We start from the raw sequence: 15,074 nt of genomic DNA on the forward strand, positions 1-15,074 counted from the left end.
AATCCACATTGATGCCCTAGGGTTGAAGTGTTCCGAGGCAGAAGATGAGGCGTTCTTCCTCCAGGGGTCGGGTGGTGAGGGAGCGGCGGTGGAAGAGGCCCAGGACCTGCATGTCCTCGGCTGAGTGGGAGTGGGAATTTAAATGTTGGGCCACAGGGCGGTGTGGTTGATTGGTGTGGGTGTCCCGGAGATGTTCCCTAAAGCGCTCTGCTAGGAGGCATCCAGTCTCCCCAATGTAGAGAAGACCGCATCGGGATACAATAAATGATATTGGTGGATGAGCAGGTAAAATTTTGATGGATGTGGAAGGCTCCTTTACGACCTTGGATGGAGGTGAGGGAGGAGGTGTGGGCGCAAGTTTTGCAATTCCTGCGGTGGCAGGGGAGGGAACCAGGAAGGGAGGGTGGGTCTTTTTTGTCCATATTATGAACACAGACTGTGGCCATCAAGTCCTGGAATGGGACTTGAACTTAGAGCTGCTGACTCAGAGGCAGGAGCATTACCTACTCCTCAACCAGACCCCTACTTTCCCCATCAACGGCTTCATAACTCCCAATTCACAGGAAGCATGCATTTCCCAAAGAATAAAACGTCTGCATTGAGATATCAAATTTTAAGGAATCAAAAAGCTTTTTACAGCCAATTACACACTTTTAAAAGAAAAGTGATATTTGGTGCTTTGTAGTAAACACAGCAACCAATGGTACATATCAAGCTCTCACAAACTATATGTGGGGGAGAGTGGGAGGTTTGTGCCTCAGTGGTTAGCACTGCTGCTTCACTGAGCCAGGGACCTAGGTTGAATTCCAGCCTTGGAACTGTATGTGTGGAACTTGCACATTCTCCCCCTGTCTGTGTGGGTTTCTTCCAGCTGTTCTGGTTTCCTCCCACAGTCCAAAGGTGTGCAGGTTAGGGTGGATTGGCCATGCTGGATTGCTCACAGTGTCAATGGATGTGCAGGCTAGGGAGATTCGCGAGGGTTAGAGGGATGGGGTGGGTTTGGATGGGATGCTTTTCAGAGAGTTGGTACGGACTCAGTGGGCCAAATGGCCTGCTTCCACACTGTCGGAATTCTATGATCATGACCATTTTATCTGTTTTGGTGAAATTGATCATCAGATTTATATTTGCCAGCGTTCACAATAATACATAGCAACATGTCAAAATGATATTCCCTGGAGAAGGACTCCTATCATGCTCCTCAATTTTGTATCCACATACCTTCTATTATGGACAGGTTTTGTAACACCCAGACCAATATATGCATCTATGTCAACACAGGCAACAGCTTCAAACCAAATACTTATTCACGTTGACCAAAGGGAACAGTGCCCCCTAGCATCCCCACAATAACCTTGCCTTTCCATTAGAGATCTGCTTTCAGATCATTCTTCTTGCTAATTGGGCATCATAGTCTTTTCTTCTGTTTACTGCTCATGCTGAACTCACTGGAATCCAACCGTGCAAAATTTATCCTCCTGTCAGGTCAGTCCTGTGTTTTTCTTTAACCTACATTACAGTATTGACAATTAAAGAGATGCCAACTGAAAGACTTTCTTAAGAACACCTCAATAATACATACAAGTAATGGCTGTTCAACATTAAGCATATGTCTAGTAAAATGTAATAACTTTAGCCTTGTTAATTTGAAAAATGTATCCACAAGTTAATAAGGCAATTAAAAAAAAATCACTGGGGCCAAGTTTCCAAGGGACAGAGTTAAAAAGCAGGGATGTTTTGTTGAACTTGTACCAAACCTTGGTTAGATCACATGTGGAGTGCTGCACACAGTTCTGATCTCCATAATGAAAAGGGAGGATATTGAGAATTGGGAGTTTGCAATAGTCAGGTGTATCTAGACATTGAATGTTTTTGAAAAGGAAACTTTGCCATGAAAAAAATACTGGCAACAGCAGTAGCGTTGCATTTGCAATGAACGAACTGTTTTGGATGGAGAGGTAGAGTCTGAAACATGATCAGAGAGAGATCACATGACCCAGTTTGTGGGCAGGACACAGATTTGAATGCTTTTCTTCCTTTCTCTGAAACACCTTTTGTTAAACCTCCTGAGCTAGAAGCACTGGAACATCTTTCCATCATGAAGTACACGTCTTCATTGGTGCATCCAAGAATTCTACCACCAATGTTCCAGATAAAAAGAACTGAGGTAATCAAACCTGATTCACTTTGAAATCCCTGTGCCAAAGTGACTTCACTTAACACCGATTTCATGAAGCTATGAATAATTATTTTATCTAAATTTAAAAGTTGCTGAATCAAAGCACTTTTAAAGTAACACTCAGCAGAGTTTCAGCTTTTCCAGGTCGGGAGGTTTGTGTGTGTAAGGACAGTTATAGATATTTGCAATGTCCAATTCTTTAGCTAATAGGCTTTAGACCTTCCTTTGAATATGTTTTGTTTGCGATGAACAAGTTCTTCTCTTGATACTGAAGGAACTAGCTGATTTCTGCTTGATCCTGAGATAAATACTATCTGATACCTATATCATTAGCAATATCACCCCCATTTTCAGTTCAGACTGTTGTGGAGGAATGTGAATATAGAAGAATGGCACAAGAAAAAGAATCAGTTCATTTCTCCGAATTCAGTCATGACAGTGCTTTAAAAATTCAGATAAAAGATGGAACTCCTCAGCAGGTCATGCAGCACCTGCAGAGAGAAACAGAGTAAATATTTCAGCTCAAAGGCTCACCGGAGGTCAGTTGGAATGTGGGTAGCTCTTCCTTTGGTCAGTGAGCAGCCCTCACCTCCCCCTTACCTGCACCAGTGACTCCTCTCCCACATCAAATGCAACATCCCTCATTATCTTCCCTCAGAGTTGATCAATCTCCTGAGTGACAGATTTAGTCCCAAGTCATTCCCCAAGGACTGTCTCTCTCTGATTATCGTCTTACTCCCCAAATCAGAGTCAATTCATGGACAAATTCATCCACTCAGGCCCAGAGCTATTCCCCAAGAAATACCCATTCCCCAAGCAGTTGCCTCTTCCAGTCTCTTTACTGATTCTCTCTACCACATCCTTCCTGAATCACCCCCTCCGATGTCCATCTCTGATAAGTCTGTCTCCTCTTTCCCTTTCAGAAATAAGACTGACATTATTCATCCGCCACTTCCCACATTCTCCGACTAGCCCTCCTGAACACACCGACATTTATGCTGCACTTCCCTAATTATGAACTTGTATCTATTTTTTGCTTTCATTCCTACTTCCTCTCAAAGCTTCTCCAAGATCAGCATTTTCCAGAGGCCCAGCTCCTCTTCCCATTCATTCCTTTTCTGTCCCTTTCCTGTACGTGTGCTGATGCCATCACTGCAGAGTTCTGATCTGCTTCAAACACACCCGAGGTTACACATCCCACACTGATGCTGTCAGTTTGAAATCCTCTGAAGATAAAGATTGCTATTCCCACACTAGAAATCTCTGTCAAACATTTACCAGGGGAACTGAGACAGCAGCTGCAATAAGTGAGGTTTTATTCAGATGGGACAGTGACAAGTTTAAATCTCCACCTGATCTGCTGCTGAAAGTCACCTCCATTTCCTCAGTCAGTTTCCCAAGTTTCACGAAACTCATGTTGCTCCAGAAATATTTGGATTGACTGTGAGAGACGTCAATCAGAGAGCCCACCCACTCTGCCCATTGTCTCCTCTTCCTCTTCCAGAGCTGGTTCACTTCCTATAGGGACTGAAAACCAAGTGAGGAGATGGTGAGTGAAGGAGCAGCTTTTATACAAATTGTATCCCATAATATCCACACCAATCTTCAGGCAGTCTGACTATCCTGTGGGCAGTCAGGGGTGGAAATGTCCCTTATGCTGTGTGAGAAGATCCAGCTGAGAGAGCTGTTTACTCGGTGCTTTGTGCTGAACTGTGTGACTGGAGCTGTGTGTTGGATATTGAGTGTGTTTATTGGAAGCATTTCCCTCTAATTTCCAGGCTGAGTTTTGTTGATGGCTCATTCCTGAATGTGAGAAGGTGAGGTGTCATTATTTGGGAGGTGCAGAGTGTCTCAGGAATCTTACTGATTTTTTCTAATGTTGAGTTCTGTGTGTGTTGGGAGCAGGTTGTTATCCTGTGGACTGTCTGTGTTTTGGGATTTTGGTGTTGTCTGTCTTTTCAAATCCCTTAAAGATTTCTCACTCCCCAACCTCAAGTACCCCCACCCCTCACCCCCCATCTCTATTGTCCTCAGGCAAGATTATTATCTGTGGAGAGAGAAACTGATTCAGCGTTTTGATCCTGATGACTCTCTTCCGTATAGATGCTACGACACCTGCTGAATGTCTCTGGCACGTTTTGTTTTAATCTGATATTCAGCATTTGGGGTGCTTTGTTTTTGGGCAAGAGGAGAACTTGAATTGATATAGAACCTTTCACAAGCACCATTTGTCCAAATATACTTGCCGGACAAGTTTTGAAATGTGGTCACTGTAGGAAACATGGCATCTAATGTATGATGGGAGTGATGAGATAATATATTTTTAAATGGTGTTGGTTGAGTTGTTGTTACATAGATGATGATAACCTTTAAGAGATGAGAATTTCGGAAATCTTTCAGGAATCACATGAAAACGTTTCATATTAGAACTAATTGCCTCAGCAATCCTGACAAGGTAGCAAGTATACTAAATGATAGAAAAGATAGGCACCCATTTCAAGACTAAACACTCCACAATTGTACTGTTTGTCCTGCTATCTGCAGAATGGAAACCAGTCCAACATCTATCTTAGTTTCCAAAGGATTGGTTTCTCCCTGTTTTACTGAATTGTAATTTTGACTAACTGTTAAAACTTGCCTCTCTAAATTTCTCTAAATTTTCAGAGAATTTTGGAACTGACTGTCAATACTGACACTCCCTCGAGTGTTCCCTTCTCAGAGAACATCAGGATGAATGTTTTGTAGCAGTTTTTGAGTGGCAGGTAGCTCAGTGGTTAGCACTGCTGCCTCACAGCATCAGGGACCTGGGTTCAATTCCAGACTCAGGCGACTGTCTGTGTGGAGTTGTCTCTGGGGGTTTCCTCCGGGTGCTTCACTTTCCTCCCACAGTCCAAAGATGTGCAGGTTGGGTGGATTGGCCAAACTAAATTGCCAATAGTGTTCAGGAATGTGCAGGCTAGGTCGGTTAGCCATGGGAAATGCAGGCTTACGGGGTTAGGGTAGAGGGGTGAGTTTGGGTGGGGATGCTCTTCGGAGGGTCGGTGTGGACTGGTTGGGCTGAATGGCCTATTTCCACACTGTAGGATTCTATGATCTTCTATGATCGAACGTTTCTCCACCAGGTAGTCAGTAAAATACCACGTGGACTACCATGGGGTCCTTTCCCACAATGGCTGTTGTTTTAAATGCAGGGAAATAAATGTCGAGATTACAAGAAGATGTTTCTCCAGCGAGGGCAATTCTCTTGCATTTGCTGCTGATCGGCTCAATCACCTTCATTCAGGCTGAGCCGGGACATTGGGCTAGGCAATGAGTTTGTGGAGGACAAAAGGAAGGGAATACACGAGTCAGAAGGTGAGCTGATGAGCGCTTGAAGCTGGACTCAACTAGGGGTTCAGATGATTAGACTAGTCGTAGCTCATTGGAAGAGGCTCTGAGTTGGCAAGTGTTGGCATTTAAGAAGCAGCAAGTCAGTGAATAGGTCAGGGGATCTGAGATTCTCTCCCCTGCATGTGTGTAGGGCCCTCCAAAGAATTATAGTGAAGATGGGAGAGCAAGCCATATCAGCCCAAGCAATTTATCACAGATGTACGATGGTGCGGAAGGAGGCCATTTGTGCCTGCACTGGCTCAATTATCTAACACCAATCGCCTGTATTTCCCCCTTACCTCTGCACAGCATTACCATCCAAAATAATCCAACGCCCTCTTGAATACTCTAACAGAACCAACCTCCACCATATTTCCAGGCAACGTATCCATACCTCACACCATCTTGTCTGAAAATGACTTTGTTCTCACAGCACTCTTGCTTATTTGTCCTTCACTTTAAACTGATGACCTCTCATTCTTGTTTTCTTACAAGCAGAAATAGCTTTCCCTACTTATTGTATCCAGCTTGCTCATTATTTTGAATCCATCAATCAAATCCGCTCTCAGAATTCTTCATTCCAAGGGTAACAGTGCCAACCTCTACAATCTATCCTCATAACTGGAACCATTCTTGAGAACTGCTTTTGCACTCTCTCCAATGTATTCAAATCTTTCCTATCATGTGGTGCCCACAATTGTACACAGTACTCCAGCTGAGGTCTAACAAGTGTCAGGTACAAGTTCAACATTACCTCTCTGCTGTTGTACTCTATGTCCCTGTAAATGAAGCCAGGAACACTGTGTGATTTATTTACTGCTGTCTCCACCTGTCCTGCCACCTTCAATGATCTGTGTACAGGTACATCAAGGTCCTTCTGCTCCTCAACCCTTTAGAATGTTGCACCCTATTTTATATTATCTTTCAGTGTTCTTCTGACCAAAGTGCATCACCTCACACTTCTCTGCATCGTACCTCATCTGCCAGCTATCCAACCACAGCATCAACTTGTCAATGTCCTTTTGGAGTTTTACACAATTTGGAGCTCAACAATTTAGAATTCTTCCAAGTTTAGTGTCATCTGCAAACTCAGAAATTATCCCCAGCACACCAAGATTCAGTTCAGTAATTTACATCAAGAAAAGTGAGAGTTTCAATACTGACCACCCCCCAAAAAAAACTCCATTACAAACCTTACAAAAGCTCAAAAATATCAATTGACCATTACTTTCTGATTTCAATCACTCAACTGATTTTGTATCTGTGTTGCCACTGTCCCTCTTATACTATGACCGGTAACTTCCCTCACAAGTGTATTGTGTGTAACTGTATCAACTATCTTCTGGAAATCCATGTATACCACATTAACAGCATTCCGCTCATCAAGCCTTTCTGTTAACTCTTCAAAAAACCCCCGCACATTAGTTAAATGTGATTTCCCCTTTAGAAATCCATGCTGCCTCTTCCTAATCAACCAACCTTTCTCAATGTAACTACTGATTCTAAACCAAATAATTATTTCGAGAAGTTTCCCCATTATCCAACCTAAACTAACAGGTTTGTAATTGTCCAGGTTAGCCTAACAGCATTGTTTTGAACAAGACCACAATGTTTGCAATCTTCGAATCCTATGCACCTTGCAGGAGTCTGGGGAAGCCTGAAAGAATACTGCCACTGCATCCTCACATTCTATCCTTAATGCCTTCAAATCCTTGGATGATTCTCACCTAGTCCTGGGGTCCTTAATGCCTACAATCTATCCAAGACTAGTACTTCATTCAATCTGAACTCTTCTAGTAACAGAGTTTCTTCCTCTGTCACCATGGCCTGGGCAGCATGCTCTTGTAAAGCCAGATGCAAAAGATTCATTTAACCCCTCAACGATGCCCCATTTCTCCATCTGTACATCTTCTTATTTGGTCTTTGATTGTGCCTACTTCTTTATCTACTCTTTACTGTTTATATGACTATTGAAGATTTGCTTCTTTGTCTCCACCTCTCATAAGCACAGGTTTTTGTGTGTGTGTGTCCCCATATACCTTTACAGTGAGTAAGCCACACATAACACTTCCCCTTCTCCACACAAAGACGATCCACAGGCTGGAAGTGAAAGAACAACAAGAGGAGTCAGCCTCTTCAAAGAACCATGGATAGCTGAAGGAAATCATACTTTCCTTTTCCTTTTTTACAGAAGGATTGCACCATTCTACACTAGAGAATACAGAGAAGATAGACACTACAGATCCTTCCAGATTCATTCCTGCCCGAAATGTCGATTTTCCTGCTCCTCGGATGCTACCTGACCTGCTGTGATTTTCCAGCACCACTCTAATCTTGACTAAAGATCCTGACCATCACCCAAGGAACAACTGCACAGCTGTGGGAAGACATCCAGTCCTTTCACAGCATTGCTCAACACAGAGAAGGTTGGGCAGTGAAACCATCATCTGGAAATCGGTCGGGTCAGGGGAGCTTTGACACATCATCAGATCTGAAACTGGTCAGTGGTGTGGAGCCTTCCATCAGAACCAGCCTTTCTGAAGGTTCGGCTGTGGGTGATCAGTCAGGGTGAGGCTGGGAAGAAGAATGAATACAGTCCAAGTGTGGTGAGAGCTTCAACTATTCATCAAGCCTTGTGACTCACTGACTCAATCCTACAGGAGAGAGGCTGTTTAAGTGTGAGGTGTATGGGGAGAGCTCAGCAGGTCATTGAGATTTGTCAACATGCAAGATCCATCTGTGGTAACAGAGCTAAACAACTACATGGAGAAGAAACCATTCAAGTGTGAGGTGTGTGACCGAGCCTTTTCACATCCATCAACGCTCATGCAACACCGACGCATTCATACAGGGGAGAAACCATTCACGTGTGAGGTGTGTGACAAATCATTCTCACGGTCATCACACTTTCGTGTACACCAACGTATTCACACTGGGGAGAAACCATTCACCTGTGAGGTGTGCAGCAAATCCTTCTCAGAGTCAGCGACCCTCCGCAAACATCAACGCATTCACACAGGGGAGAAACCATTCACGTGTGAGGTATGTGATAAATCATTCTCACGGTCATCAATCCTCCGTGCACACCAACATACTCACAGTGGGGAGAAGCTGTTCATCTGCAAGGTGTGTCATAAAGCCTTCACGCTGTCATCAAACCTCATGCGACATCAGACAGTGCACACTGGGGAGAAACCCTTCAAGTGTGAGGTGTGTGACAAAGCTTTTGCAATATCGACAAGGCTCCTCATTCACCAGAGCATACATACAGAAGAGAAACCCTTTCGGTGTGAGGTTTGTGAGATGGCTTTCACCCAGTATTCCCATCTCCTGACACACCAGAGGATTCACACAGGGGAGAAACCATTTAAGTGTGAGGTGTGTGAACGAGCCTTCACACAGTCATCGACCCTCATGCAACATCGACGCATTCACACTGGGGAGAAACCATTCACATGTGAAGTCTGCAACAAATCATTCTCGCAGCTAACAAATCTCCGTGCACACCAGCGCATTCACACAGGGGAGAAACCGTTCAGATGCCAATTGTGTGACAAATCATTCTCGCGGTCATCAACCCTCCGTGACCATCAGCGCATCCATACAGGGGAGAAGCCATTTACATGTGAGATGTGTGACAAAGCCTTCAGACACTTTTCGACACTCCTAGTTCATCAGAGAATCCACACAGAGAAGTAATTCAGAAGTAATATTTCCAACAAACATTTCCTGAAGTTTTCATGCCTCCTGAACACCTTTCAGTTTATCCAGGAATGAAACCATCCAGGTGTGAGGTTGTGAAAAGGCTTTCATACAGTCAGACTATTGCTTTGTCTTGCATCACACTCACTCACAACAGAGAAATCCTGTCAGTGTGAGTCCTCTCAAAAAACCTTCATACATTTGTAAGACCTCCTGAAATATCAGTGATCCCTCTTGGGAGACAAACTCTTTCCGTTTTGTATCATTTGCAAATTTGGAATTTGCATCCTGTGCATCATTTGGTAAGGTCAGGAAAGGCAAGGATTCCTAACCCTGAGTGCTGGGCAATTCCACGAAAAACATTGCCTCAGACTGAAAAACATCTGTTAATTATTACTCTCTGTTTCCTGTCACGCAGCCAATTTTGTAAACATTCTGTCCCTTTTATTCTTTGTGCTATATGTTTGCTCACATGTTTGTTGGGTGTAGCACTTTAATAGACATCATTTTGAAGTCCATATCTGCAATATTTCTCTTGTCAACCCTCCCTGTTTGTTAACTACAAATTACCCTGAATTTATTTTTATTTGTTCATGGAATGTAGACATCGCTGGCTGGGTCAGTATTTATTGTCCATTCTGCATTGCCCAGAAGGCATTTGAAAGTCAATCACATTGCTGTCAGTCTGGAGTCACATGTAGGTCAGACCAGATATGGATGGTCGAGTTGCTTTCCTAATGGGCAGTAGTGAACCAGAAAGGTTTTTTACAACAATCAACAATGGTGGCATGGTCATCATTTGGCCAGCTTTAAATTCCAGTGTTTTATTGAATTCATATTTCGCCATCTGCTGTGGTGGGATTTGAACCGATGTCCTGAGGGCTGTAGCCTGGGTTTTTAGATTACTAGTCCAAAGACGTTACCCACTATGCCACTGCCTCCCCAGGTTAATAAATTCATTTTGGCTTTAATTATTCCACAATTGTCCAGGTGACCAATAAATCTGCCTTGAACAATTCTTTCCAGAAGTTTCCCCACCACCAGAATTAAACTAATTGGCCTTTAGTTGCTGGTCTTACCTTTGTACTGTTTTTTGAACAAGGATGTATCATTTGCAGTTCTCCAGTTCTCTGTAACCATTCCCAGTGTCAGGAATTCGGGAACGATATGGCCATTGTCTCAAGACAGTCTTCACTTTACCTTCTCTTCAGGCAAGGGTTTAAGTTGAGAAGGAGGGATCATCATGGAGGTCACTGTGGTGTAATAATGATGTGACATGTTCACCTTACACTCTTTCAAGATTCATTTCATGTTCTGAAAAAGATTCAGTAATTTTCAAATGCTTGATTATTTTGCTTAAATCAAGTTTTGGCCCAAGCTGAATATTATGTTGTCTGTCTGTTCTCTTTTAGCTTAACTCCAAACTATTTGATTTGACAGCACGGTGTGTTCCTATTCACCAAAACACTCAGGATCTTACTGTAAGAGTCCTGTATACAATACAAGGGTCAGTGTCACTGTGGACCTTGGTATACTTTCTTCATCAATGAATTTATAATTTCCAGTTCACAGGAAGCAGAATATTTCCCTCAGAAAGTATTACTTGCATTTATATACCAACTTCCATGATCCCAAGGCAATGAAAAGCACCTTAACAGCCAAGGAAGTGCGTTCTGAAATGTAATGTGCACATATGATTTCATAAATCATACGCACCTACAAATGGCAATGTGTCAACCTCCTTGCTCAAATCTCTGGAGTGAGAATTGAATCCAGAACCTTCTGACTCACAGATGGGTGTAACTCAGCCACAACTGACAATAACTTACACCTGTCTGTGATATTTAGTTTCCAAGTAGTTTAGTCCCACAGCTGTGTTAGAATGCTTTTCCTCCTGTAAACAAGAAGCCTGAAAGGCTTCACTTATAGTAACTAGATAGAGCTGTAAGTGTCAGTGTTATCTTTGTGTCTGGGTTCCTGAAGCTGTGAAAGGTGGTAAAGCCCTTGGTTACAGAAGTGAAAACTGATGGAAAAATGGGCAGGTTCCAGGAATGAGGAAGATTCCACAGACGAGATACTGATAGAGGATACCCCATGTAAAACAAAAACCCAAACAATTTAAAATTCTATGAGCTCAAGTACACCCCAGAACAACCATTTACTATCATAAAATCTCTGGTATTACTCAATAAGACAATACAATATACCCTCCCCCATTAGATGCACTGTTGTTTAAGGGCTTCAGGATCTTGTTACAACTTTGTGAAGGTGTCATGGAGCTCAACACCGTTAAGCATAAATAGCACAATATTGATGGAGTTATAACACTAGACTGGAATCTTTGGACATAAGAACTTTAGAGACTCTGACTTTAGAGACTCTTTAGAGACTCCTTACCTCTTGTAACTTTATGTCACAGGCTAACATGTACAGCCATATTTCATACGAAAGTATAATAAATAGTATCAATTTGAAGTCTAAACCTGAAGTTAGTTCTTGACTTTGTCTTCTCGACCCACCTTCTTGAGCGTAAACTTCTATAATATGACATTAAAACACAACAAATCTTGATGGCAATAATGTGATTCATTGTGTGGAAAGTCATGACAACAGTGAAAATCAAGGAACAGACCTGAGATTGTCTAGTGAAGAGAAGAATTCAAAAGAAATAATTTTTCAAGAAATCATTGGTGTAACTTTCAGAGTAGCTGATAACAGGAAGAGTCACAGAGGAAAAATCTCCAAAAAGACCACAACAACACTAGAAGTCTCAGAAAGCCTTTTCTAGCCAGTAATTGGTGAAACAAGTCTCTTAAAAATAAAACAGTAAGAACAGTTAAAGCCATGAGCATCTAAGGGAATTAATCCAGATGGAATGATTGCAATAAGAGTGGCCAATTGAAAAGGCACCCAAAGCAAATTAGATACCTTAAGGGAGGGGATCAAAAAATGCTGTGACACTGTGAAAAATTGTCCTAGGGTACAGAGTTAAGACTTCTAAAAGTGAGTTAACAAATCTCTGAAATATTTGCTCAATTGTAAAAATAACAGCAGTTGTTAAAATTCAGGCACAATCTTAATTCTGATTGAAAAGGAAGAAAAAGAAATCAGGTATAAAAAATTGTTATTGAAATTTGCAGTACCAAAGCCCTAACAGTGAAGTTAATGAAATCTTTATTATGTTGATCATTTGAACTATAAATTTAATTACTTAGCAGCTAAAATACTTTATCAATTTTATTCATTAAATATCAGGTAAAGAAAATATTTGTGAATCTGACCATGTGATGTCAAAATCAGTGCAATGCAGGAAAACATTGGGGGAACAACTTCACTGTAAATATCTTTGTTACAGTCCAAAAAAATTATTGAAGTGTTGTGTGAAACCATTTTAAGAAAGTTTCTGCCCATAGATCCTTTAGAAATCATTCAGCCATCTTGGGAAAGGAATATCTTCATTAATCTTTATGATGACCCCATAATTGTTAAAGGAAACCTGAACTTTATACTGAAAACAGCATTTAAATGTTTCTGCTGTTTAACAGCTTTTAGTTTTATTACTGTAATAAGTCTTTAAAGCAATAAAGATTCAACAACTTTAGTCAACAGAATAAAAACCAAAAGAACTGCTGATGCTGGAAATCAGAAACTAAAACAGAAGTTGCTGGAAAAGCTCAGCAGGTCTGGTAATATCTCTGGTGAGAAATCAGTTAACGTTTTGGGTTCCTTCCTCAGAACTTCAGTCAACACTGGATACAATAAGATGACAACTAGAGAGTAGTAAAGAAGTTTTGGCAGTTACATGGGCCTGTGAAAAAATTTTGGAATGCTTTCTGGGTCCTAAAATCATGATTGAGGTTGTTAATAGATTTTTAGTCTCCTTTCTTGTTGAAAAAGAGTAAGCAAAAATGTTTCATTTACAACAGTTCAGACTTTACAGATTCTCATCAGGGCTCAGTCTATTTCAAGACTCATGGTTGATTTATTCATATATGAGTGCTTCTGGGTCTGTTGTACTCTCTCACACTCAGAAACAGCGCTGTCTTGGCCAGCCTCACCAAATAACCTTAACAACATCAGAGAGGAACTAAAGCAGGATCACAGTCCATTGTTGACTGTAAGCTTGCACCCAATGATAGCCTGGAGCTCAGTTCACAGACTGTGTCACAGAGACTTAGTTGAACAGCAATGCTTCATTATTGTCAAAGATTTGTTGGAATTCCCTGTTACTTGCAGGGTGTCATTCTTCAGAAGAGTCACCAAGGGCATTTAGATATATGCAAATACTGAGCAATAGGTTGATGGCCAAGGATCTCAAAACACTTATTGCTAATTGTGACCCATATGCTATACATTAGTAATAAATGATGGGAACAGCTTTTCCTACCAAATTTCCTGATAGACCTTGTTTCTATTTGCCCATGTTTATCTATGAGAGTGGTTCTTACACCCTTGTGGTCAACCAGTTGTGCACCAAAAAGTGCCAGTACATCTGATGAACTGCTAAATGCCACAAAATGCTCATACCTCCAATAGATCTCCAGCAGTGTGCCACTCCAAAACATCAGTACCTCTTGTGCATCACCAGTGGGGTGCTATGAAGTACCAGATCCCATTCCAGGCATGCCATCAGAGCAACTGATTCTGATCTGTTGGAAGCCAGCAGAGGATGAGCAATTCTATCAACTTTTTTCTAAGTGTTTCTACTTTTTGTCACTAACATTTCTATTCCAACCATCGAGATGGATGAATCAAGATGAAGACCTGGGGAGGGTTAGGAGAGATGAGGAATAACTGTACTGTGAATTTTATACAAACAAGTAACCCAAGTAATTGAGAATGGATGTAACTGTTAATCAATGTTGATGATTTTTTAGAATTCATTCATGGAATGTAGGCATCACTGGTTAGGCCAGCATCTATTGCCCATCTCTAATTGTCCAGGGGGACACAAAGAGTCAATCACATTGCTATGGGTCTGGAGTCACAGATTGGGTAAGGGTGGCAGTTTCCTTCATTAAAGGACATTAGTAAACCAGATAGGTTTTTCTGACAATTGGCAATAAATTCATGGTCATCATTAGACTCTTAATTCCAGATTTTCTTTATTGAATTCAAATTCCACCATCTGCTGTGGCAGGATTCGAACTTGGGTCCTTGGAATAACAGTTCAGTGATAATACAACTAAACTATCACCCCACCTGCAGTGAGGGGGATAAAATCTTGGAGAGAGGTGTTGTGAAGGTTTTAGGGCACTGAAGCAACCTTATGAAGCAGTCACAGAGCTCCACATCACTGAACATAAATAGTACCATGTGGGTGGTGTTCGAACACCAACACTACACTGGGACTCTTAGATAATAGAGCTTTCTGAAGAACATTTGTACATGAAGACATGAAGAAGATAGTTAATTTTTTACCTAATGTATCTAAGTTACTGTCTGGTATAACCCATGATTGCTATGAAGCAATATTTCATATGAAAGTGTAATAAATAAGTGTTACTTTGAAGTCTAAGCTTCAAGACAGTTCTTCATTTTACCTTCTCCTCAATCAATTTGTCTTGAATGTGTGGCATCAAATCATATGATAAAAGAGTTGTATTTGAAAAACACACCCTCCTCAATGAAATAAAATCTCTCTCATCCTTCCGTAAGTTGTTTGAAACTGACTTCTTATTCCCTTAACCATATTCTCACTAAACTGCTGACTACCTAACTTTGGCTTCTGGTCCCCATGTTTGCCAAGATTGTTCATTGTTCACTCTCTTCAGATATTGTCCTTCACTGTTTTAAATCTGTTTTGTCACCCTCTCTGAAAAAA

At 41.5% G+C, this 15,074-nt stretch overlaps 2 protein-coding genes across 5 annotated transcripts in view; both read left to right on the plus strand.

Moving 5' to 3' along the window:
- Nucleotides 1-15,074, plus strand: part of LOC122541578 (zinc finger protein 271-like) — a 652,600-nt gene that overhangs the window by 334,655 nt on the left and 302,871 nt on the right. The window lies entirely within an intron of this gene.
- Nucleotides 1-15,074, plus strand: part of LOC122541201 — a 216,012-nt gene that overhangs the window by 87,542 nt on the left and 113,396 nt on the right. The window contains 2 exon segments of the mRNA XM_043677826.1: nt 5,463-5,533; nt 8,244-9,243. Coding sequence (XP_043533761.1) covers nt 5,463-5,533; nt 8,244-9,243 — 1,071 coding nt within the window.

This window comes from Chiloscyllium plagiosum, chromosome 37, assembly GCF_004010195.1.
Source record: "Chiloscyllium plagiosum isolate BGI_BamShark_2017 chromosome 37, ASM401019v2, whole genome shotgun sequence".
Lineage (NCBI taxonomy): Eukaryota > Metazoa > Chordata > Chondrichthyes > Orectolobiformes > Hemiscylliidae > Chiloscyllium > Chiloscyllium plagiosum.